Genomic DNA, 26,312 nt, shown 5'->3' with positions numbered 1-26,312 from the left:
GGGAAGGAGTGCCTTACATCTCCTTTGATAGAGGTGTATCTCCACCCTACCACCCCATGAAATATCAAAGGATATATATTCTTCATGAATTCATAGGATTATGTCATGATTAGGCAGATTAGTAGGCACACTTACATGAGTTTGAACTATTCTATTAATGATCACCTTTAAATGAGTAAAAAATGTAAATCATGTGGAGGCCTATTAGTATGAATAATATGATTCTGTGGCGAACCGGCTCACAAATAGCCAGCGCGCGGGGGGAGACTTTGTTAATGCACCTCTGACATCATTTTCGCCCGGAGAGGGCGGGCGCTAGGGATTAAATGCCAGCACCGCCAAGTTTGAATAAACTACTCGAAACGACTTACCGACTGCGTGTCGTCTCTAGCTTTGTATGTAGTACATCGCTACATTGGTGACCCCAACGGTCCAAACGGGATTTGGACCAAAGATGACCGACTCTTCATCTGTTCACGCAGTTTCGCTAAAACTGCCAACTTTCTGGACGCTGCGACCACGTGTGTGGTTTAGTGAAGCAGAAGCCCAGTTCCAGATTCGGCAGATATCTTCTGATTCCACGCATTACTATCACATGGTGAGCACCCTTGACCAGGAGACGGCCGCCCAGGTTGTGGATTTCATACAGTCGCCTCCGGAAGAAGGCAAATATGAAGCATTCAAAACGCTGCTCATTGGGACCTTTGCCCTCTCATGGCATGAGAAGGGTGCCCGCCTGCTTCACCTGGATGGTTTGGGAGACAGTCAGCATTGATGAACGAGATGCTGACCCTGGCTGACAGACACAAGCTCCGCCTCATGTTCGAGCAAGCTTTCCTAGAGCAACTGCCCGAGGACATACATCTGCTGCTGGCTAATGCAGATTTCAGCGACCCCTGGAAGGTGGCGGCCTGGGCAGATGTGCTGTGGAAAGCCAAGAGAGAGAGCGTGGCATCCGTCGGTCAGATTACCAGGCCACACGCCCAACAGCGGACCAGACTAGGTCCAGCAGGGGTGCGTACACAACACAGAGGCAGGAGTGAGGAGGACAGTGAACAATGGTGTTTCTACCACCAGCGGTGGGGCATAAAAGCCCACCGTTGTCGCCCGCCCTGCAAGGGCCAGGGCCAGGGCCAGCTGCTGCTAATGACTGTGGCGGCTGGCCAACAGGACAGCCTCATGTACATCTGGGACAAACAGTTGGGACACCGCTTCTTGGTTGACACCCGAGCGGAAATCAATGTCTTGACCCTGACGGGGTATGACACCCGCAACAGGAAGCCTTGACCCACCCTGAGGGCTGCAGACGGCAACACGCTGCAGTTCGGCGCCAGCCGGTTCACGTGGGACTTCACTCTGGCCGCCGTGGCCCAACCACTTATGGGGGCGGACTTCTTGCGAGCTCACAGCCTGCTGGTCGACTTGCAAGGGAAAAAAGTGGTACATGCCGAAACTTTCCAGACATTCTCCCTGGGTGAAGCCAAGTTGCCGGCCCCACACCTGAACTCCGTTACCCTGTTGGACAATTAATTCACCAGAATCCTGGCAGACTTTCCATCGATTCTGGCACCGCAGTTCATAGCAGCCATGCCCAGACATGGGGTTCAGCACCACATCCCGACCAAGGGACCACCCCTCCACGCCCGTGCATGAAGGCTTCCTCCATAAAAGCTCCACCTGGCGAAGGAGGAGTTCAAGAGGATGGAGGAATTCGGGATCGTGCGGAGGTCAGACAGCCCATGGGCCTCTCCCCTGCACATGGTGCCTAAAGCAGTTGGGGGTTGGAGACCATGCGGCGACTACCGCAGACTGAATGAGGCTACAACTCCAGACCACTACCCCGTGCCGCACATACAGGACTTTGCAGCAAACCTGCATGGGGCAAGAATATTTTCCAAAGTAGACCTCATCCGGGGATACCATCAAATCCCGGTGCATCCTGAAGACATCCCCAAAACAGCACTTATCAGCCTGTTCAAGTTCCTCCGAATGCCGTTCGGCCTGAAGAATGCCGTACAGGGGGGGCGTCACGTGATGACGTAAGATCGAGATGCTGGAACCCAGCTCTCCCGTAAAAAATCAATAAATTAATGTTTAAGTGAAGAAAAGTTAGTCAATACTTTCTAAAAGTTACTTATAAACTACTCTGGATTGTTTCAAGTTATGCCTCACAAACAGAAGATGAAGAAAACTACTACCGTGAAGACAATGCAAGTTGGAACAGAATCAAGGCCCACTTCTGCCAAAGAACTGTGGGCTCAGGTACATTTTACCACCGGCGATACAGAACAGGAAACTGTGGCAACATCGACCATTTCTAAAGAAAAAGACCAACGAGAACTGCCCAAACGTGAAGGAAGGAGCATGCGCAAACGAGAGCAACCAGAACTACAAATCCCAGTTACGATTGAAACCGAAAGTGAAAGTGAATCTGAGGTAGATTCAGATTCTCTGGAAAAATCAGACGAAGATGGAGGTAACAGTTTTTCTGGAAATATAGAAAAGACTTTGATGCAAATAATGCGTAAATTAGAAAAATTAAACACATTAAAAGTAATCAAAAAAAAGATAAATATAGAGATTATGTTTGATAAAACGACAAAAAGACAGGAAAAATGGAAAAGAGAATTATTGATTTGGAAACTACAACGGAAGACATGGTTGAAAGAATGAATAAAATGGAAGATGATATTACTGCCTGGACATCAGAAAGAAAACAATTTATGGAAAAAATTGATAAGCTTGTAAATTTTAGTAGACAAAACAATATTAAAATTGTTGAACTTCAAGAAGATATAGAAGGAGAAGATCCGATAATTTTTTTTAAAAAATGGATCCCTGAAAAATTTGAAATGGAAGGAGAAACTCTAATTGAAATTGAAAGGGCTCATAGAGCCTTAAGGTCAAGACCTCAAGCTGATCAAAATCCATGATCAATTTTGATAAAATGCTTAAGATACCGAGATAAAGAAAAGATCCTGAAGGCGTCTGCCCAATGTGCCAAAAAGAGAAACGGGCCATTGATGATAGCAGGGAAGGCAGTTCTTTTCTATCCTGATATAATTTATAACCTTTTGAAGAGAAAGAAGGAATTTAACCCAGCGGAAAAAGTTTTATGGGAAAAGGGTTATAAATTTATAACGCGTCACCCAGCAACACTGATAATTTTTTTGAAGGAGGTTAAAAAGAAGATTTTTTACCGATTATCGAGAAGCAGAGGAGTTCGCACAAAAAATTCCAACTACTCACTAATTACACATAGAGATTTCCAAGCGTAATGGATTAAAGATGAAGACAGAGACAGTGAATGGAAGTGATGGACATTTAAGGATGATACAGGGGAGAAAAGCAAATTTCAGAAATACTAATTGAGAATAGTATTTTTTTCTTCTTATATATATTTTTTATGTTGCGGGGGGGCTGGGGAGCTTTGAATCGATTACTACGGGATTCACGTGTGTAATCATGGCGATTGCCATGACCCGTACAACAGAGGGGGGTAATGTTGTATTCCTTTTTTTTTCTCAACATTAGTAGGGGGTGGTATTTTGTTTTTTTCTTTATACTCTATTTTTCTTCTATCTTTCTGCCTGGATGATCGGTGGGGGCACACATAGTAACATGGAGAATTTTAAAAAGATTTCCCAAGATACCACGAAAGTTGAAAGATTAGGTATTATTATAGATTGGAGTAACATAATTAAAAATAATGACTAATTTACTGAATTTTTAAAGTTTTTATGTTAATGGGCTTAATGGACCGGTGAAAAGAAAGAATTTTAACATACATTTAAAAAAATGAAAACAGATATAGCTTTTTTACAAGAAACACATTTAACAGACATAGAACATCAGAAATTAAAAACAGACTGGGTTGGAAATGTTATTGCAGCTTCATTTAATTCAAAGGCGAGAGGAGTTGCAATTTTGGTTAATAAAAACTTACAAATTAAAATAGAAAACGTATTAATTGATTTGGCGGGGAGATATGTAATTATACATTGTCAAATTTTTTCAGAACTATGGACTCTTATGAATATTTATGCACCAAATAAAAATGATGTAAAAGTTATACAAGAGGTATTTTTGAATTTGGCTAACGCACATGACAAAATATTAATAGGTGGAGATTTTAATTTTTGTCTAGATCCAGTTTTAGATAGATCAACAAAGGTTGTCACAAAATCAAAAGTAGCAAAATTAACTCTATCATTGATGAAAGACTTAAATTTGATTGATATATGGAGAAGAATTAATCCAAAAGAAAGAGATTATTCATTTTATTCAAATAGACATAAAACATATTCAAGGATAGATTTTTTCCTATTATCAACGAATATTCAAGATAGAGTGAAAAATATGGAATATAAAGCGAGAATATTCTCAGATCATTCTCCTTTGATAATGACAATGATAATGATAGTTAAAGAGGAATCAATTTATAGATGGAGATTTAATTCAATATTACTAAAACTTCCAAGATTTTTGTGATTTTATGAAAAAGCAGATTCAGTTTTTTTTAGATACAAATTCACATTCAGTTGATGATAAATTTATATTGTGGGAAGCAATGAAGGCATATTCGAGAGGTCAGATAATAAGTTATACTTCTAAAATTAAGAAGGAATATATGATAGAAATAGATCAATTGGAAAAAGAGATTACAAAATTAGAAAAATGACAGAAGAAAAACGAAGACAACTTATTAATTAGAAGTTACAATATAATACACTTCAGACATATCGAACAGAAAAAGCAGTGATGAGAACTAAACAGATATTATGAACTAGGTGAAAGATCACATAAGGTCCTTGCATGGCAGTTAAAACAGACCAGACTTCTAAAACAATAAATGCAATTCAAACAAGAGTAAATAAAATTACTTATAAACCTTTAGAAATTAATGAAATTTTTATTAATTTTTATTCTGAGTTGTATAAATCAGAATCACAAAATGGTAATGTCAAGATAGAAAGGTTTTTATCACAAATAACTCTTCCGAAATTAAATACGGAAGAACAGAAGGGATTAGATAAGCCTTTTACATTGAAAGAGGTCGAAGAAGCTCTAGGATCATTTCAAAGTAATAAATCTCTAGGAAAAGATGGTTTTCCACCTGAATTTTATAAAAAGTTTAAAGATTTATTAATTCCTCCTTTTATGGAGTTAATACATCAAGCGGAAAGAACACATAAACTTCCAGAATCTTTTTCGACAGCTATTTTAATAGTATTGCCAAAAAAAGATAGAGATCTTTTAAAGCCAGCATCATATAGACCTATTTCTTTATTAAACACTGATTATAAAATAATAGCAAAAATCTTATCTAACAGATTATCTAAATACCAAAATTAATACATATGGATCAAATAGGATTTATTAAAAATAGACCATCGGCAGATAATGTAACTCAGTTATTTAGTATAATTCATTTGGCACAAAAAAGGGAGGAAATGAGTGTGGCATTTGCTTTAGATGCAGAAAAAGCATTTGATAGATTGGAAGGGGATTTTTTATTTAAGGTATTGGAAAAATATGGATTAGGGGTATCTTTTTATAAAATGTATTAAAACCTTAAATACTAATCCCAAAGCTAAAGTAGTGACAAATGGTCAAATTTCAACACCATTTCAGTTAACAAGGTCAACTAGGCAAGGTTGTCCATTATCACCTGCTTTATTTGTGTTGGTGATAGAACCATTAGCTGTATTAATTAGAATGGACCCAGATATTAAGGGTTTCAGAGTTAATCAGGAAGAATACAAGATTAGCTTATTTGCTGATGATGTTCTGCTTTATTTAACAAACCCATTGCACACGTTGCGTAAGTTATCCTATAGATTAGAAGAATATGGGAAAATATCAGGTTATAAAATAAATTGGGATAAAAGTGAAATTTTACCTCTTACTAAAGTAGATTATAGTCAATGTCGATTAATAACTCAATTTAGATGGCCGGCAAATGGTATAAAATATTTGGTATAATAGTTGATGATGTTATAAAGAACTTATATAAATTAAATGACGTACCATTATTGAAAAAAATTCAAGAAGATCTTGATAAATGGATGATATTACCAATAGCATTAGTAGGTAGAGTAAATACCATAAAAATGAATATATTCCCTAGACTACAATACTTATTTTAATCACTACCAATGCAACTACCCCAGAAGTTTTTTCAAGAGTTAAATAAATATGTGAGGAAGTTTCTTTGGAAAGGTAAGATGTCAAGAATATCGTTGGAAAAATTGACATGGAAATTTGATCTAGGAGGGTTACAACTTCCAAATTTTAAGAATTATTATAAAGCAAATCAACTTAGATTTATTGCATTTTTTTTTTGAGAAAGATAGACCGGCATGGATTAGAATAGAACTAGATAAAATAGGAGAAAATACACCAGAAGATTTTATATATAAATGGGAATCTAAATGGATACGGGAAAAGAAAGAATCTCCTATATTAAAACATTTGATTGACTTATGAAATAAGGTAAATGTTGATGATGAGACAAAGAAATCTTTATTAGCAAAGAGATCTTTAATTCAAAATAGACTTATTCCTTTTACAATGGATAATCAGCTTTTATATAATTGGTTTCAAAAAGGGATTAGATATATAGGAGATTGTTTTGAAGGAAGTATATTAATGTTATTTGATCAATTAAAAAATAAATATAAAGTATCAAACAACACTCTTTTTTGTTACTTCCAATTAAGGGCTTATTTAAGAGAAAAATTAGGTCAAACAATGTTATTGCCGAAATCGAATGAAATATAAACTTTAATTCAGAAAGGAAAAACTAAAAAATTTATTTCTTGCATGATTCAAAAACAGGCAATTAAACAAGAAGTCCATAAGTCAAGACAAAAATGGGAAAGTGACTTGAATATTAAAATTGAAGAAACAAATTGGTCAGGACTATGTCTTGATAGTATGACAAATACAATAAATGTCCGGTTAAGATTAGTGCAATATAATTTTTTACATCAATTATATATTACACCACAAAAAGAAATTAATTAAATCCAAATTTATCCGATTAGTGTTTCCGATGTAACCAAGAAATTGGTACTTTTTTACATTCTACTTGGTCTTGTTCTAAAATTCAACCTTTTTGGACATATTTAAGAGTTTTATTGGAACACAACTTTCACATTATCCAATATTATTTTTATTAGGCAATATTGAAGGGATAAAATCGAAACCCAAATTGAATAAATATCAGAAAGAAGTTATAAAAATTGCACTGGCAGTAGCCAAAAAGGCTATTGCAGTTACTTGGAAATCAGATGCATACTTAAGTATAGATCGTTGGAAGAATGAAATTTCCAGCTGTATTCCACTTGAAAAAATTACTTATAATTTAAGAGATAAATATGAAACATTTTTGAAAATTTGGCGCCCTTATTTACAAAAGACAGGATTAAATATATAGGTGCTCCGAAGATAAAATAATTGGTTATTTGGGGAAAGAAATAAATATATATACTAAAATTATTACGAACTCCATGGAGCATGTGGGGATCTTCCAATATCCAGTCACTCTTTCTTTCTTCCTTTCTTTCTTTTCTATAGGGATGTTGGGGGGAGGGGGGGGAAGGGTATATTTTTAAAAAATTGTTTTCTTGCTGTAATTATTTGAAAACTCAATAAAGTTTTAAAAAAAAGAATGCCGCACAGACGTTCCAGCGGCTAATGGATGCGGTGGGACACGACCTGGACTTTGCGTTGATCTTTGTGACATCCTTATAGCCAGCAGTAGTCGCCAGGAGCATCTTGTCCCACCTCCGCCAGCTCTACTCCCGCCTGAGTGATTTCGGCCTCATGATCAACCTGGCCAAATGCCAGTTCGGTCTCGAGCCACAGGATTACCAAAGACGGGGCAACACCTCTGCCCGCCAAGGTAGACGTGATCCGCCACTTTGCCCGGCCCAACACAGTCAAAGGCCTGCAGGAGTTCGTTGGTATGGTGAACTTCTACCTTCGTTTCCTCCCCTCAGCAGCCCGTATCATGCGCCCTTTGTACACCCTGATGTTGGGTAAAGGCAAGGACATTACTTGGGACGAGGAGGCCGCGGATAATGTTTTTGTCAAAGCCAAGAAAGCCTTGGCAGATGCCGCGATGCTGGTGCACCCCAGAATGGACGTTCCCACCGCACTCATGGTGGACACATCCGACACAGCAGTCGGTGGGGTGCTGGAGCAGCTCATCGAGGGGCGCTGGCAACCCTTGGCGTTCTTCAGCAAGCACCTTCGACCACCCAAACTCAAGTACGGTGCTTTCGACTGGGAGCTGTTGGCACTGTATCTGGCAATCCGGCATTTCAGGTACTTCTTAGAAGGTTCACCACGTTCACGGACCACAAACCATTGATCTTCGTATTCACGAAGGTGTCTGATCCCTGGTTGGCTCACCAGCAAAGACATCTGTCCTACATCTCCGAGTACACGATGGACATCCAGCATGTCTCGGGAAAGGACAATGTCGTGGCGGATGCACCCTCCAGACCAGCTGTCCAGGCCCTGTCCCTGGGGGTGGACTATGCAGCACTGGGGGAGGTGCAGCGGGCAGACGACAAGATGCACAGCTACAGGACCGCAGTCTCAGGTTTGCAGCTGCAGGACTTTCTCGTAAGCCCAGGTGAGAGGACCCTCCTGTGCGTCGTGGCTACCGGCCAACCTCGCCCCATTGTCCCGGCAGCCTGGAGGTGGCGAGTTTTCGACTCCATACACGGTTTGGTGCTCCCATCTATCAGGACTACCGTCCGTCTGGTCTCCAGCAAGTTTGCGTGGCATAGACTTCGCAAGCAGGTCAGTGAATGGGCCAGAACGTGCGCGCAGTGCCAAACAGCCAAGGTGCAGCGGCACACTAAAGCCCCGCCGCAGCTGTTCAAACCCATCCACCGGAGGTTCAACCACATTCATGTGGATATTGTGGGCCCCCTACCAGTGTCCTGAGGAGCGCAGTACCTCCTAACTTGGTAGACCGGTTCACGAGGTGGCCAGTGGCGGTCCCGCTCACCAACATATCTGCCGATTCCTGCTCCCGAACACTGATTGCAACCTGGGTAGCACGCTTCGGGGTACTGACCCACATTACCTCCAACAGAGCTGCGCAGTTCACTCCAGCTTGTGGTCGGCTGTGGCCAGCCTGTTGGGAACGCAGCTACACCACACTACTGCCTACCACTCACAGTCAAAAAGACTAGTGGAACACTTCCACCATCACTTGAAGTCGGCTCTCATGGCCCGCCTGAGAGGACCTAACTGGGTGGACGAGCTTCCCTGGGTCCTGCTTGGAATTCGCACAGTGCCCAAAGAGGATCTGCATGCCTCATCGGCCGAGTTGGTGTACGGCGCACCCCTGGTCATCCCAGGAGAGTTCATACCAGCACCAAGGGGGCAAGAGGAAGAACCTGCAGCAGTCCTGGACAGACTACGCGAGAGGCTCGACAACCTGGCCACTGTACCAACTTTACATCACGGACGGACCCCATCCCATGTACGCAAAGACCTGCAGAACTGTAAGTTTGTGTTTGTATGAAGGGGCGGACACTGGGCACCAGTACAGCGGCCGTACAAGGTGATCAACAACAACGGGTCCATGTACGTTCTGGACATTGGGGGGAAAGAGGAGGTTTTCACGGTGGACTGACTCAAACCAGTCCATGTGGACTTGGCGCAGCCGGTCGAGGTTCAGGCGGAGGCAGACCTCCCAAACAGAGGCTGATCCAGACTATGGACATGGGGGGGGTGTATCGCCGGTTCTGGAGAGGTGTTATGTGGCGACCCACTTTCTGCGCAGGCGAACCGACTCACAAGTAGCCAGTGCGCGGGGGGGAGACTTTGGTAATGCACCTCTGCCATCATTTCTGCCTGGAGAGGGTGGGCGCGAGGGATTAAATGCCAGTGCTGCAAAGTTTGAATAAACTAGTCTCAAAATGACTTACTGACTGCATGTCGTCTCTAGCTCTGTATGTAGTACATTGCTACAACTCATAATATTTAGTAAGGCAGGCTTCCGAGACTTGAATGAATCCAATCAAAGAAATCCCATCCATCACATTGATGTATTTCAGCTGCTTCTTTACAAATATTATAGCCAAATTGGATATGCCTTCAGACTCATCAGGTGTATAAGTATAAAGCTTCTTGTCTGTAACTACAAAGAGAACACCAAATGCAAGGGTTCCCAACCTTTTTATGTTTTGGGCCAATACCATTAAGCATGAACTGGAATGTTACCTTTTGAGGTTAAACAAAAGATAGCTTTTATGGTGAATACATGAGAAGATTTTGTAGCTTTGTCATGAACATTAGATGTGGATATATCTCTGGATGAGACAGGATTTGGGTTAGATATGATATTCCCTAAATTATGCTGATTATATTTACATAAATGATCCAGTTTAAAATGATTTGTGAGGGCATGATGATCATATATTTATATCTCCCTTGAGAATAATGGATCATAGCCATAATGTGAACATTGCCATTGCTGGAATGTTTAATAAAGAAAGCATGATTGTTCTAGATCTGCAGGAATGCCAAGCACTGGTGATTATTTTGAAGTTTGTTGTATATATTGAAATACCCAATAGCTAGAGAGAACAGTATTAGCGAGTTCATGTGATACATTGAGTTACCTCATCTGGCCCATTATGAATAGGGAAAATTGGCAAAAATAAAACAACTAATACTATTAGAATAAACTTCATAATGTCCAGTAGTTGTTAACTTCCTTGAAGTCTTCTAGTGATTAATAGTTTACTTACTGTCGCCCAGTAGTGTGGGCACTGTGGCCAAAAGGTTGCTAGCACATTAACTGCAGAGCTTTTTGTCCTCGTCCTTACCACTTAAGCTTGCTTGCAGTGACTGGCATGTATCCACTTGCTTTTAGTTTCTACTTTTACCACCGATTTGGTAATTACCAGCACTTGATAAGGACCTTCCCATCGAGCTTTCAGTGGATCCTTATCCCAGGAATCAGGGTGTGTCTTCCTCCTGCTGGATCAATCCAAGTGTTTAGAAACACTTTTAGAAGCCGACTGTACAACTTGGGTTAATCTCACACAATAGTTATCTGTCTGCTAGATTGTGTATATCATCCTCTCTGGAATTGAGAGCTCCTGGTAGTGACACAGGATGTCCTATTACCACTTTGAATGGGTGTAATTTATTTACTTTTATTTGGGGGGTTGTTCTGATGCTACTTGTAAGACCATAGGAAGAGCCTTAGGCCAGGTATGTCTTTCTCATTATACTTAGTCATTGTTTGATGATAGCATTAATTTGATTTGTCTTGATGATTCTGGACAATGAAATTCAATGTTCATCAGTCAACACAATTTCTGACAAATACTTTGAGCGAAATGTGTTCCTTAGTCAGAGTCGATGAGACATGGCACTTCCATCTCGGAATATAGTTCTTGATTAGAGTTTCTGCTGTGTTTGTGGCAGTGGCTTTCCTTCTTGGAATAGGTTACACCCATCTTAAAAATTTGTCCACTGTTGCCAGTATGTTTGAGTATCCTCAACACCTTGACAAAGTATTCCTCTTGTAAGTATAAAAATGGACCTGGTGGGGCAGGAACACTTAATGTGGTAGTTTTTCTGCTGCTGCAGACATTGTTTTCAGTTTAAGTGTTTGCCAGGCTTATCCCCTGAACTTTGGATTCCACCACTATTGGGAGAATCTCTTGATAATCTTGTCTGTAATGGAGTTGTGTGTATTCAATGCAGATTGTTCTAAGATTTCTTAAAATCTATTTTATTATATTAGTGTTGACTTTTAAAGGCATTTTTACCTGTTAGGAACACCTAGTGTGAAAGTAAAATATGGTAAAATTCATATTTTTGCACAATTACAGCTGATTCTTTTAAAGGCATTAAAACAATAAATCATTGCAATTTTACTTTTCTAACAATATTTTGCTGAATTAACTTTTCTTATGTAGCTTAACTAATACACAGCTTTTTTCCCCTCCTTAGCTAGGAGCTGAAAGTGCAGATAACATTGGGGCAGTTTTGAACAGCAAAGAAGAACAGAGGGAGATTGCTGAAACCAGGGAAACTTGCAGGTTAGTAGGAAGGCAACTGTTTGCTGAATCTTTCTGGATTAGGTTTCTTGATAAGATATTTAGATTACAGTTAATAGGGTGTTCACTACTAAAGGTTCAAAGATTTATTTATTATCAAAAGAGGTATTCCTATACAAATTTTGCCTGTAATGCATAGACTTTTTGTTTATTTATAGTTTTTTAAAAATTATAATGTTATTAAGCCAACAACTTTGTTGAAATCGTTGCTTGAAGTTGCTCTTCAGAGACGTCATAGAACAATCTCTTCTTTGCATATACCATCAGCCTCAAGCATGGAATCTCCAACTGAGCAAAAGAAGAATTGTATGTATAAATCTGTATCCCATAATACAATATCTTATTGTTATTTATTCAATATATTCTATTATACTCCACTCAGTTTTAAAAAGCTAATGCGCTGTAGAATTTTCCTTTTGTATATGAAATATGAATTTATCTGTTTTGGGTCTGGCAAAAGTGTACAAAGTTTTACACTTGACATCAATCTCTTGTATACATTGGGGCAAGACTGACTTTGTAACTTGATAATGTTACAGTTTTAAAGCCTAGATCAGATTGACTACATACTCAAAAGATCCTTTGAACTCTTTTGTTAAATTTTCAGATATTGTTTCTTTCCAAATGCTGAACAACTTTTAATCTGTACTTGTTTATGCTGAAAAGCTCTGCTCCCAAGATGTCTGTGCTTGTTCTTTGTCATCAAAGAATATTCAGTTTATAACTATTTAGCAATTTCCAATCCCACTTTTATTGATTTATGTACAAACTTTGTGCATTGGTATCACTGTGAATCTCACTTTCATGTTTATCTAAGCTTGCTACTGGGTAAATTTGTGAAATGTGATGGTTGCAGAATTGCGCATCATCTGCCATATGTTTCATTTTAAATTGGGATTCTAAACCAGTATTACAGCTATCTAAACAGCAAATTCTTCTGTTTTAAGAATTAAGAAGCATCATCAACAGAAAAAAGTGTCTTGTGAGTTGATTGAATCAAAAATTTCAATATCTCGTGTATGAAAATTAGATTCAGCCTATCTGTTAGTTTCAAAATCTGGATCAATTACCAAAAAACACTATTGCTGATGGTGCCCCTCCACAATATATTGTGGTCTCCTGTGCGTTTGCTTCTATTCCAATCTTATTTATGTATGTTCAATATTTCGTTGTTCTGCAATGACATTAAATCCATGCAACATTAAAGAAGATTACTATTAAACAGAACTTTGTTTTTATAGTGACAAGTTTAGGAATAGTAAAAGTGAGATCAACTTTTACTTTGATGAAACTGGCTATATATATCAAATCTCATCTGTTTCTTGATTGAGTAACTGCGTAAGTTCTAAATGGGTAAACTGAGTGTGTTGTAATTTCATAGAACATAGAAAACCTACAGCACAGTACAGGCCCTTCGACCCACAAAGCTGTGCGGAACATGTCCTTACCTTAGAAATTACCTAGGGTTATAGCCCTCTATTTTTTTGAGCTCCATGTACCTGTCCAGGAGTCTCTTAAAAGACCCTATTGTATCCACCTCCACCACTGTTGCCGGCAGCCCATTCCACACACTAGCCACTCTCTGTGTGTTTAAAAAAATTTACCCTGACATCTCCTCTAGCTATTTCCAAGCACCTTAAAACTGTGCCATATCTTTCTGCATCTGAGCTATTTCATCAAATAAAGTGCAAAATTTTCATTAGGTAGCTGAAAATTGAATAACATTGTATTCATAATAGTTAGGACTGATGTAATATTCTCAGCCCCAGTGTTATGTGATGACACAGTAAAATTGCTTTTGCAGCAATTCTGTGTTGAATTGTGCTGTGCAGTCAGAGCTGACTTGAACAAAATAGAATGTTCTTTTTCCTGTTGTGACTCAGACTAACTGGCCATAATTCAACTTAAGATTGCTAGCCTTATTAATGACATTGCTATACTGCAGTAATATGAATAGAAGTTAATTTTTTTTGTACTCTTATAGCAATGTCATTAATAAGGCTAGCAATCTTAAGTTGAATTATGGCCAGTTAGTTCTTCTAATTTTCCTCTCCTGTGACATAGTGACATTATGAGTGTAGCCCAGCATAAAATGAAGAGTCCTTAAAATCTACAAGGAATATTTTTGACTAGGTGGGTTAAAGGCCATATTGGAATAAATAAGGGAAAATCTTTTCCTTTCCATTCATAGAAAAACAGATATGCACTATTACGTGCTTGATCTCACAAATGATTGCATTAAGCCCTGTTTCTTTAAGAAATCTTGTTCCTACAGAGCACACGGAAAGTGGGTTGACCAAGAAAAATTGAAATGCTAAGCTGGCCTGTTGGTCTTTAATTCTTGGAGTAATATGGTAGCTTCAGAACTTTACTCATTTATAGTTTAGATGAGTATTTTTATAATTGCAAACTATCTGTTTTTAGATGCATAGAGATTGAACAGAGTGAAGAAAAGGTATAAATCAAAATTGCTTATAACATGAAGCTGGTAAGCACTTGGTTTGGTGTAAAGAGCTGATGGAAATAAGCTGCACTGAAGTGTTAACAATTTCATGATGGTGTTAGCAAATCCTGCCACTACAAAATGGATTTCTCTTTATAGTTTGAGTGATTATTGCCAAATACTCCATTATTAAAGGAGTTTTAAAAACTAATTCTGTCTGTAATCAGAATAGCTCTTAATTCTACTCCTGTCCCTATAACCAGCTTGTGAACATCTTTTTCCATGTTTAGCTTAGTGTTGGGTTTGGATCCCTTTACAATATATTTGAATCTAAAATTATTGAAAATATGCCATTTAGAATGTTCATAATTACTTGTTGTTATTACTTGTTATTATAAAGTTGTTATAATACTGAGTTTAAAAACTGCTTTTAACAGCCTGAAGTATGTAATCAGCTTTGTGGAAAATTTGTATGATAGAAAGCCATTTAAAGTTGATGGGTTGTATTTTACAACTAACCTTATGACTAGCTGTTCAAATATGAGGACTTGGCTTGTACTTCTCATCACAGTGTTTAATATCTTAACATTAAAATACAAAATGCTTGACACATAATGCACTTCCTTTTTGTGCTTCAGTGAAGCTACACATATCTTTTGGATAAAATTGATTATTTCACAGTAGTTACATAGCAATCCAACCAAACTGCTTTAGAATATTTTCCCAAATTAAATATGTAATGTAGGGTTTAGTCTGTGGGAAGATTCTAAAATTTATCTGAAATATTGCAAAATAACTAGTGTTTCAGTCTTTCCCTGGAGAAGAATCAATGATTAAACAAGTCAAAAGGCATAGCACATAACTGGTGTACTGAATTATTGTTCCAATCTTGTATACATGGGATCAAATCAACAAAATTGCTGTTGAATCCTAATGTGCGACTTGATATAATGCGGTGGTTTTGACCAGGGGTCACCAAGCTTTTTTGTACTGTTGATCAGTTGAATATTGACAATATTCTTGCGGACCAGCTGATGTGTGGGAGGTGGGTGGGGGTGTTAATCATGATTGGAATATAGGTGATAAGTCAACTATAAGTCACTTATAAGTGGCTGATGCGCTCAACTTTTCTAAAAAGGTTTAACAAATTTAGTATTAAACACAGCACATATTTTCCTCTCATGAATATAGTGATAAATAAATTATAACTCACTTATAAGTCATAGCATCATAGCGTTTTAAGTAACGTTTGGATATTAAACACACAGCACATATTTTCCTCATATGAACTTTAAAAATTGCAACACACCAGTGAGAGGACAAGGTAAGGGCCAGAGGTCCCGGTACCGGGGGGCCGGGGCAGTCGCAGTCTGGAGAGACTGACCAACCGAGCAAGGAGTGCAGCAGGGCACTCGCCCCCCCCCCCCCCGTAGGTAGGTAGGATTTATTGGCCGATGAAAGTTTGGCTTGAGGGATGACTTTGAGTAGATCGCAGTGAGGTAGCTGCTCTGCTACTTATGAAACCGTGAGCCCAAATTAGGTCGTCTGCAAATATTTTAGCACTGGGTTCCCCATGAACATTCGGTGCGGTAAACAGGTTTAGAGACGGCGCCCATCTCTCCGCACTCCAGGCCAGTAGCAATGGCACTTCTCGCCAGCCGCGTTAGGTGGCCGGTTACCCGAGGTCAACCAGTGATCCCTGGCGCGAGGGCATCACTGCGTTTAGGCGACTGATAACCTCACGTGGGTAATGACTTCACATGCGTAATGACCTCGCATGTGTTCAAGTTCAACAGTGGGCATGACAGGGAATGAGGAAAGGTGCAGCTGACTCATATCGTTTCCTTGCGGCCTGGTGATTGGGGACTACTGGTTTTGACCACAGGAATTTGCAGAAGTCCAAATGAGCAAAAAGCATTTTTGCAAAATTTGTTTCCATGTAATTTTATTACAGTTTTATGTTTATTCAAGTTCAAAGTGCACTTGTTGTCAAAGTATGTATACTATATATAGCCTTGAGATTCATCTCCTTACAGGCAGCAACAAATCAAAGAAACACAGTAGAACCCATTAAAAAGACCATCAGATACCCAATGTGAAAAAATAAATTGTACAAACAATAAAAATTAAAGCAAATAACATTCAGAAATGAAGTTCGCAGCCTCAAAGCCATTCACAGATCCAGGAGCCCATTAGTTGCATGCCACAGCACAAGTTCAGTGCAGATTTGAGTAAACATCACCAAGCAGCAAGCTGAACATGGCCCAACCCTTGCATCTGGCCACGACATCCTGAGCTTTTCAATCTGGTCCTTTATTTTCAGTGGAGCTGCAACCATTGTTCACAGAATTTACTTGATTAAGTTTGGATCTTCACTGACCTGTGCAACATTTAGGATCCTTTAGATATCCTGTAGATATTTAGGTTACAATCCAGTGTGTTTGAAATGGGGATTGTTCTGTTAGGGAATCAATGCAACTAAGTTTTGGTAAAGCAGTGATCCATTTAATAACAGAATAGTACATTGACTATTACTACCCCATAGGTTAACAACTCTATAAACATGAATTTTATTACGTCTTGTTTTACCTAAACTGATAATAGATTGTAGATCTCCACTGTCAACAAATAAGCTCTCAAAGTGCTATTTAGGAAATGCTCTATTCCTCTTTCCCCTTTACCTTAAGCTCCATCAGAAATATCTTTGCTTCATAAGACACGGTCTTAAGATGATGTCCTATTAAGATGTTCTACTAAAGCATTTTTTTTCTGCAAACATTCAGAAGACTTTATTTTCTAGCGAATATTTTTGTCTCTTCCATTCTAAATTTTCATTAGTATTTGATAAGGTTTTAAAACTACATCAGTTAAACTACAGTGCACCCATTGCTGTTTTGGAGAAATAATATTGCATTTTCCTGTTTTTTTAAATCCCTTACCATGGGAAATGGCATGTTTTGTAGATAACCATGATACTCAAAAGAACTTTTTTACGAGTTGCAGTGAATGTAATCAAAATTTGTGCTGTTTTGTGATTCTTTTGGTACAATTCAGTGCAGTCCTATCACCATCAGTTTTTTTGTATACGTAAAATGCTTAATCACTTCATTAAGATTTGGGATTATATTAAGCATCAAAAATATGTAAACTGAAATGAATGGGGCAATTCAGATGCAGACATCCATGAATCTACTAGCTGCAAGTTTTAGTTAGTAAAGTCCTTTTTAATCAAAGCACAACAATTTTAGATGATGATGCGTTTTTGTTTCCTTTTTTTTAAAGGAGCAGACTATTCTGGTGAGTACTTTTAAAAGAAAAAAATATTTCTCCAAAGATTTCATGGAGAATGCAGCTTTAATATTGGTACATTCCTCCTGCAAATGGGGTCATGTGCTAAAATTCCACAACCAATTTGAGAGAGAGCTTTAGTTGGACACACTTCTATAACCTTTTCAATTATGATAGTATTTTTAAAAAGAACAAGGGTATTTGCATTTTAATTCAAACATAGTATTATGAGATTCCAACCCATCCTCTATTTCCTCCTTGCATTTGGTTTCAAGTTTCGTATTCCATATTAAAGCTCCATTTATAACCAGTAGTGTAAACTTAATAATTTAATGTAGCCAAATTATCTTGTTCTGCCAGCATCATTAACTTGCAGAATGTAATATATATCTGTGTAAATTAATTCATGGAATGGGAGGGCTAAGAAGGATAATTTGGAGATGGCCAGAATAACTTTTCGATTGTTTACATAATATTTTTGCTGTATATTTTGCATGTGCATGTAAGAGAAATATTCTTACATCTATTGTTATTTTGTGGAGGTCATGCCTTTTTAAAAATAAATCAATATTTTGCTTGATGATTCCAGGGCAACATATGACACATCTGCCTCAATTACGAAGCGGAAGCTGCCAGAAGAAGGGGAAGCCATTGAAGAAGAATTTGAAGAATACAAAGTAATAATGTTATACCGTGCTTTTGTGTTTAGTCATCCTCAGGAAAAATAGAGATGTATGCTTATCATTTTCTTTTATCTAGCTTATCATATATTTTTTAAGAAAGAAAATCTTGGAAGTACAGTCGGCCCTCCGTATCCGCGGATTCCACATGAGTGGATTCAACCAACTGCGGATCGGGAAAACCTTGAAGTTCTCTCTCCAGCACTCGTTGTTTGAGCATGTACAAACTATATTTTTCTTGTCATTATTCCCTAAACAATACAGTATAACAACTATTTACATAGCATTCACATTGTATTAGGTATTGTAAGTATTGTAAAAGTACAGGCAGTCCCTGGGTTATGAACAAGTTCTGTTCCTGAATCCGTCTTTAAGTTGGATTTGAAGTCGGAACAGGTACATCTGGTATTATTTAGCATCAGTTAGTCAAACGTTTTTCTTAGTATATAGTACATATTTTACCTTTCTATTCACATAAAACACTTAAGAAACATACGTATTTCAATAATTAAACCACTGCGTTGCTTAGTAATAATTGTAGCTTTCATTGGGGCAGGGCCTTTCACATGCTCCATTAAAATTGTTCTGATCTTTGACCGACTGTTGCCGAACACTTTTCCAATGACTGATGGCATTTCACCTCTTTCCGATCGCTTTGTTACTTCACCTTATTTTCAATTGTGATCGTGATTATTTTCATGAACAGAAACACCGCGGATTCAGAGCTGCACCGCCAGGTCCTAATGTCCACCGCACTAAGTATGTTAAATAAAGTCTGGGGTTCCGCTGTGTCCTAAAGACCACCGCACTGAGCCAGATTAAATAAGGGACTTGAGCATCTGTGTTTTTTGGTATCCGTGGGGGTCTCGGAACCAATCCTCCGCGGATAAGGAAGGCCGACTGTACTTCCAGTGAAGCCGTTTGTAACTTGGTTTCATTGGAAATCGTGGGCGTGCCTTCAAAAACATTAATGTTGAGTTAATATAAACATTAAGTTAATGTTGTTGGAAGTAGAGAGTCCAGTTTACTGGTATTGGAATTGTTTTAATGTATGAAATTTAATCTTCCATATGATTTTTTTGTAAATTGCAATTGCACATTTTGCTAAGTTTTAAGGGAAAGTTGAATTTACTTAATGTTTGGTCCAAGTTTGAATAACTTATATTTTAGAAAATGTATTTGAAGTATGCATTTGTATCAGAGGAATTATTCTTGGTGATAACTTGATTTAATTTTGATGTTTAATTGTAACAGCAGTTTATTGGAAGTTTGATGTAAAAACTGAAAATCGTGGAAATATTCAGCTGGTTAGATATCATTTTCTTGAAAGAGACCTCAAATGTGACTGATCTGTTAAATCTATGACTTTGTTTTTTTATTTCAGATTTCCATCATCTGCTGTTTTGATTATTACTAACTAGAAGTTGCTTTATATAGTGATTTGAGGAAATGCTTGTTAGGCCTGTCTTGTAATCCAAAAGCACTTGGTTGTCTCATTAAATGTTTTGACTTGAATTCATAGCATTTTATAACACGGTAGACATGATCAAGGCAAATTGCTGACTATTTAATTTCATTCTCCCTTCTACTAGTATTTTGTTTTGGAACCATATTCTTACTACCATCTGCCTATTAACAGCACCTCAAATAATTATTTGATTTGAAAATAAATAAAACCTGCATATGTTGAAAATTGAATAGGAAGAGAAACTGTTTGAAATAGCAGGTCAGAAAGCATTTGTGGAAAGATAAATAGTTAATGTATTAAATTGAAGTTCCAATGTCAGAATTATTAAAGGGGGAAAACAAGTTAGTTTTAGATTGTGATAAATGGGGCAGAAATTGATAGGTTAAAGAGGTTATCTTTGATTGGATGAGGCAGAGAGATCTGTGGTGATATGTTATAGAAGTCCTCTGATCAAATAGATTAAATGAGTCAGCTACAAGAGTATGAAGATATAGCCAAAGTGCAAAATGCTGCAAATTACAGGCTGTGAGACATGCCCAGCATGTTCGGGTATGCTCAGAGAAAACCGAGCCAATATCACAGATGGATGACTTGCAGCAAAGTTAGTCTAGAAGGCTGCAACCTGCCCAAAGAGGAGGTACTCTTCCATTGGTTTGTGTTCAGTTCCACTGTAATAATGTAGGGGGCCACAAACAGGTCACATTGGGAGTATGGTGCCAAATTAAAGGATAGGAAACTTTATCAACTTGTCCTTACTCCTTTTTTCTGTCCTAAGATGCATTGCTACTATTCTGTGATGTACATTTTGGTATTATGTTGATCACCTTTTTGTAGAGGGCTTTGTTTGTGATTTAAGCTGTTAAAATAATATTGAATGCCAGTAATGTGTATGCATAAAAATTAAAAGAACTTTAAAAAAAAAAGTTCGCATATTTTTAAGTGTACTTATCTGCAATAAATCATCCGTGGTAAGTTACATTATGTTTGCTCTCTGTGCCTAGCCTATGAAGTTAATTCCATGAGGTGAACAGATCATTCCTCCACAAGAAAACATGTTTGTAGGGGCCTTGACATGTTAAGTTGACAAAGAATATTAATGATTTAGTTTAGATTGAAAGAAACATGTTGAATACATACTACCCAGCCTGTACAAATATGCTATTCTGTAATGGTTTATGTATATGCAAAATTGAATTCATTCTGTCCTGAGAGGAAGCTACCCTGGAATCATGGATCTATTTAGACATTTAATGTTCACTCTTTTGGCAGGATGAAGTTGTAGAAGAGGAGGAAACAGAAGTGCAATACAATGAGGAAATTTACAAAGATTCTAGCACATTTTTAAAGGTAAATATATTTTCATCTCATGACCTTTAAATATTTATGTGACAAAAATGTAGTAGGGTTCAACTGATCTAAATAATAGGATATACTTCAAATTAAGTATCAGGACCTTTTTTTAAAATTTTGCTTAGATTGCATTTGTAATAGTAATATTGACCGAACTGAGAATTTCCACCTTAACACATGCTGACTGACCCACTGAATTCCTCCCAGTTTTTCTCCAGATTCCAAAATTCACAATCTTTATGTGAAGTAAAATTGATGTTTGATATGAAATACCAAAATATTGATCATGCAAGCAAACCAATATTTACTGTCTCCTCACAAAGATTTATAAGAAATGATAATGATAAAGCATTACCATTTCATGTATTGTACATTATCATTACATGAGGCACATAGGGTAATCTGATCACAATAAACATACTAAATTCAAAAACATGGTGTAAAGTGCTTATTGTAAACTTGGAAAAAATAGTAAAAAGCATTGCTGTAATGGTAATTTTCATTCAAGTAACAGCAGGTTTATTTCATCAGTGGTTGGAAGCAGCATTCAATAGTGTGTTGTGTCAGAATCAGGTTTACCATCACTGATATATGTTCTGAAATTAGTGGTTTGTTGCAGCATACAGTGCAAAGTATATAAAATTACTATAAGTTACAATAAAAAAATAAATTGTGCAAAACAAGAATAGTGAGTTAGTGTTCATGAACTGTTCAGAAATGTGATAGCAGAGGGGGAAAGAAGCTGTTCCTAACACATTGAGTATGGGTCTTCATGCTCTTGTACCTCCTCCCTGATGTTAGTAATGAGAAGAGGGTATGTCCCAGGTAGTGAGGGTCTTTAATTATGGATGTCACCTTCTTGAGGCACCACTATTTGCCAATGTCTTCAATGGTGGAGTGGCTTGTGCCCATGATGCATCTGGCAGAATCTTTGACCTTCTGCAGTCTTTTACAATCCTGTGCTTTGACACCTTCATACCATGCAACCAGTCAAAATGTTCTCACGGTACAACTGTAAAAATCTGATGACGTACCAAATTTCAAATTCCTAATAAAGTAGAGCTACTAACTTCATGATTGCATCAATATGTTGGGGCCCAGGATAGATCCTCTATGATGTTGAAGCCTAGGAACTTGAAGCTGCTCACCCTTTCCAGCCTGACTCCCTCAATATAAAGATGGCTATATTTTAGTTAATAAGCATCAGTATTTATCAGGCATTGATAACTTGAATTTATATGGTACCTTCAAGGAAAGCATCCCTCGATGCACCATAGGAATGTACTGAAACAAAAATTACACTTAGCCAAGTGATAACCTTGAGAGTTGACCAAAAGTTTGAATGTTTTCTTTTGAAAAGTGGCACTTGCCATTTACGTTGTCCTTCCTTGTCCCAATTTTTTTAAACAGGTGAAATATTTTTTAAAGTGCAGTTATTAACAAAATATAGAAAACACAGAAGCTAACTTGTGCACAATGTGCCCTTTCATGTAACTCTGTTAACTAGGTTCTGTTGTTTTGTAGTGTCTGAAATGCTGCAGATAGTTTATCCTCTGCAAAACCGGTTTGCATCTGCATTTAATAGCCAATCTGGCATACTCAGCCCAGTAGTATAGCCTTCCCTCAGTATTTCATCAATGTGTCAGTCTGGATGCTCATGTCATTACAACCTTTTGATAGTTAATAGATGCGAGAAGGGCATGTTTTGATGATGATATTAGGATTCTGTAGCTAGGTACAGATGAGTGAGTGAAAAGTTCAAAAAAAATTCAGAATAGGGTAGTTGAGGTTATGTACTTCAATAAGAGAAATCTAAATTATTACTTTTATGGAGAAATATTGCAGATGAGCAGAAGTATAGAAGGATCTAGGTGTCCTTGTGCATGAACAACGGCAGGTGCAGCCAGTGGTTAGGAAGGCAAATAGGCTGGTTGTTATTGCAAGAAGTTTAGGAATAGGGAAGTACTGTTACAATTAATGTACAAGATACTAGTCAGCTGGTGTACAGTGCACAACTTTGAACACTTTATTTATGGACAGATATACCATAATGGCAACAGAGGCAATTAAAAATGGCATTCACGATAATTAAAAGGGATTCAGTAGGCTAATTCCTGGCTGTTCAAACTGTAGAGGAAATTAAATTCATATTCATTAGAGTTTAGAAGAATAATGTCAAAGGACTGACACATTTATAAAACCATTAGAAGACGTAACAGGGTGGATGACAATGTTTCACTGGTGGGCAAACCCTGAACAGAGGACATAGTTATAAGACAATAGTTTAAACTTAAGGTGTATAGGAATTTCTTGCTATGGTGATGAATCTGAGTTCTCTGCTCCAGAGGGTTATGGACACTAGATTGTTGGGGGTGATATTTAAAGAAGTAGCAAATGACCTTATCCTGTAACTCAGACTTCTGTCATATGGTTTTGGGTTAGAAGTGAAAGGCCATGTTTAATGCATACAAGAATAGTTTAAATCTATGAAAATATGCTTGGGAAATTCTTGTTCTATAAACATAATTATTTATCATTTTCCAACTATGTTAATGAAATATTTCTATGAAAAAGTTTAGAATATTTAACAGTACTGAAATTCTTATGGGTGGCTGTGGTGAACTACATATACCTGTCTGGACACGCCCCCCCCACTGACTGCTCCTGTGGCTCCCACGGACTCCGGTATAAAGGTAATTGGAGACACCGCCCCGGCCTCAGTCTCCAGGATGCAGTGTGGTGGTCAGTTGCTGTTTGTTCTTTCTTCCAGCCAATAAAAGCCTATATCTCACCTCATGTCTCAGAGAGTTATTGATGGTGCATCATTGGCATTAATGGAAAATGATTGTTGCTCCTCCATTCTGGAGTTTTTGAATGTAGCTACTCCTTTTACCAATAGGAAAAACTGCGGATTTTGAGTTATTGCCAGTGTCGAGGAAATGATTGATCTATCTTTTTCATCCTGATAAGTACAGCAGTATTGGCCGCAGGAGAGGTTGTACTGAATTACATTTGGAAGTTGTGTCCTGCAAGAACAGTTGTAAGTGTTAAAGTATTGTAATGTACACCATGGATCTCTGTTCAAGTCCGTTCAAGTTTGTTTTGTTTACATTGTTCCAGAGGTTAACAACTATTAGCAAATGCTTCTGGTGTAAGATTGAACAGAGCCATAATGTCAGTTTTAAATGGAACAACTTATGAATGCTTGGGGTTGGGGGCAGTAAGGATAGCAAAATTGACCTTGTGTCATGATTTCTTTTGGGCAATTTGTGTCCCAAATATGCAGACTGAAAATTTTAATGTTTGTTAATCTGATCACTTGTTATATTGCTTCTCTTAAATCAGTTTATGATCTAATTGATAAATTTGATTATTTACATTAGATACATTTTATCTACAGAAAATTTATGGCAATCTAGTTACAAATTTTCATTTTAAGCAGCTTCGAGAAAATGCTAAAGGTTTAATAAAATAATTTCAAAGGCAGAAAAAGATTAATAATTAGCATCTACAGTTTTCTGGTTATGTACTTAATAAATACAACTAGGCCGAGTTTTGAGCAAGCAGCTGCAACATTAAAATAATACAAAGACATAACAATATCGATACACACACAATAAACTTCAAATTAATGCAGTGTTCTTTGTTTTCACACCAAATAATCCAGCAATTCAGGCAATGCAATTTATTATACTCAACTTTGAAATTTTCAGGTTATAGGTGAGAATAAAAATGTTGATGTCGAATGTGGACTGTGTTTTTGTAAAAGTAAGAAAAAACAATTTCAGGACTTGTAAATTTAGCTTTATTTTTACCTTGCATTAGTAAACAGTTGTTCATGTTGTCTTAATCTTGTTTGACCTGGCTAATACATTCAGTGTATTATACCACCAGGGTACACAAAGCTTGAACCCACACAATGACTACTGTCAGCATTTTGTAGATACTGGTCATCGCCCTCAAAACTTCATTCGTGACGTAGGTAAGTTAAAGCAATAACCAGTGTGTCCTTTGGATTTATGCACAGAAATAGTTCTGATGACAATAATGATGGAAAAGTGCAGCAAGACTGATATATCACCAGACCAAAGCTAACCATTAGGCTTTCGGGGGCACTCGTATTCCCAGTGAAGCTGTGCTTTATATTGGCATCAGTGTATTTGCTGGACTTCAGAAGATTGAGTATAGGTGTCAGTGGTTACAGGGAGAAGGTAGGAGAACGGGGTTGAGTAGGGTAATAAATCAGCTGTGATTCAATGGAGCTGAACACTCAGTGGGCCAACTGGCCTCATTCTGCTCCTATGTCTTATTGTCTTCCATGCTTTTGGGTAATAACTTGAGCTGCAGTTGTGCTCTTGGAATACGCTCAATGAATGATATACATTTGATTCTCAGCTTCACTGGAAATATGTACCGCTGAAAGCCCATCAATGTTTAGTTTCCTTTGGTAGAAAACTGCAGGAAGAATCCAACAGGTCAAGCATCATGTGGAAAAATATATTGCCAATGTCTTCTCCTTATAGATGCTGCCTGGCCTGCTGTGTTCCACCAGCATTTTGTGTCTGTTGTTGCCAATGTTTCAAGTTGACACTGTGTCAAGAATGAGAGTGGAGTGGAAAGACAGCCGGTATAAGAAGTTGGAGGGGGTGAGATTCGGGCTGTGGTAGATGATAGTGGATGGAAGAGGGGTGAAGGATGATGGGCAAAAGGGGATGGAAGATGGCCAGGTAGGTGTTAGGTGCTAATAGAAAAGGGGGAATAAAATGTGTGGGAGGAGGGTGAAGATGGCAACAGAAACTAGAGGGTGACGAGCAGAAATGCAAAGATTATAAGTGCTAAAATCTGATAAGTAAATAATCTGGTAATGGGAACCTTCAAGGGAGATACAAAGGGCAGATGGAACCACATGTGCAGGGGGAATGGGTTATCAGATCGGTAAAATGTGTGGGTAATAGTTTGGGTAGATCCAGGAGGGGGAG

General features: G+C 37.9%; 1 protein-coding gene across 2 annotated transcripts in view; it reads left to right on the top strand.

The window, feature by feature from the left end:
* The window catches only part of mettl14 (methyltransferase 14, N6-adenosine-methyltransferase subunit), an 81,244-nt gene that overhangs the window by 28,341 nt on the left and 26,591 nt on the right, over positions 1-26,312 (top strand). The window contains exons 2-6 of one of the 2 annotated variants that reach the window (XM_059988770.1): positions 11,998-12,086; positions 17,830-17,844; positions 18,425-18,512; positions 21,253-21,330; positions 25,228-25,315. In XM_059988770.1, coding sequence (XP_059844753.1) covers positions 11,998-12,086; positions 17,830-17,844; positions 18,425-18,512; positions 21,253-21,330; positions 25,228-25,315 — 358 coding nt within the window. The remainder of the gene's footprint in view (positions 1-11,997; positions 12,087-17,829; positions 17,845-18,424; positions 18,513-21,252; positions 21,331-25,227; positions 25,316-26,312) is intronic. The other variant, XM_059988771.1, reaches the window with a different exon arrangement.

The sequence above is a fragment of the Hypanus sabinus genome, chromosome 14 (genome assembly GCF_030144855.1).
Source record: "Hypanus sabinus isolate sHypSab1 chromosome 14, sHypSab1.hap1, whole genome shotgun sequence".
Taxonomy (NCBI): domain Eukaryota; kingdom Metazoa; phylum Chordata; class Chondrichthyes; order Myliobatiformes; family Dasyatidae; genus Hypanus; species Hypanus sabinus.
This window is presented reverse-complemented; position numbering and strand designations above follow the sequence as displayed.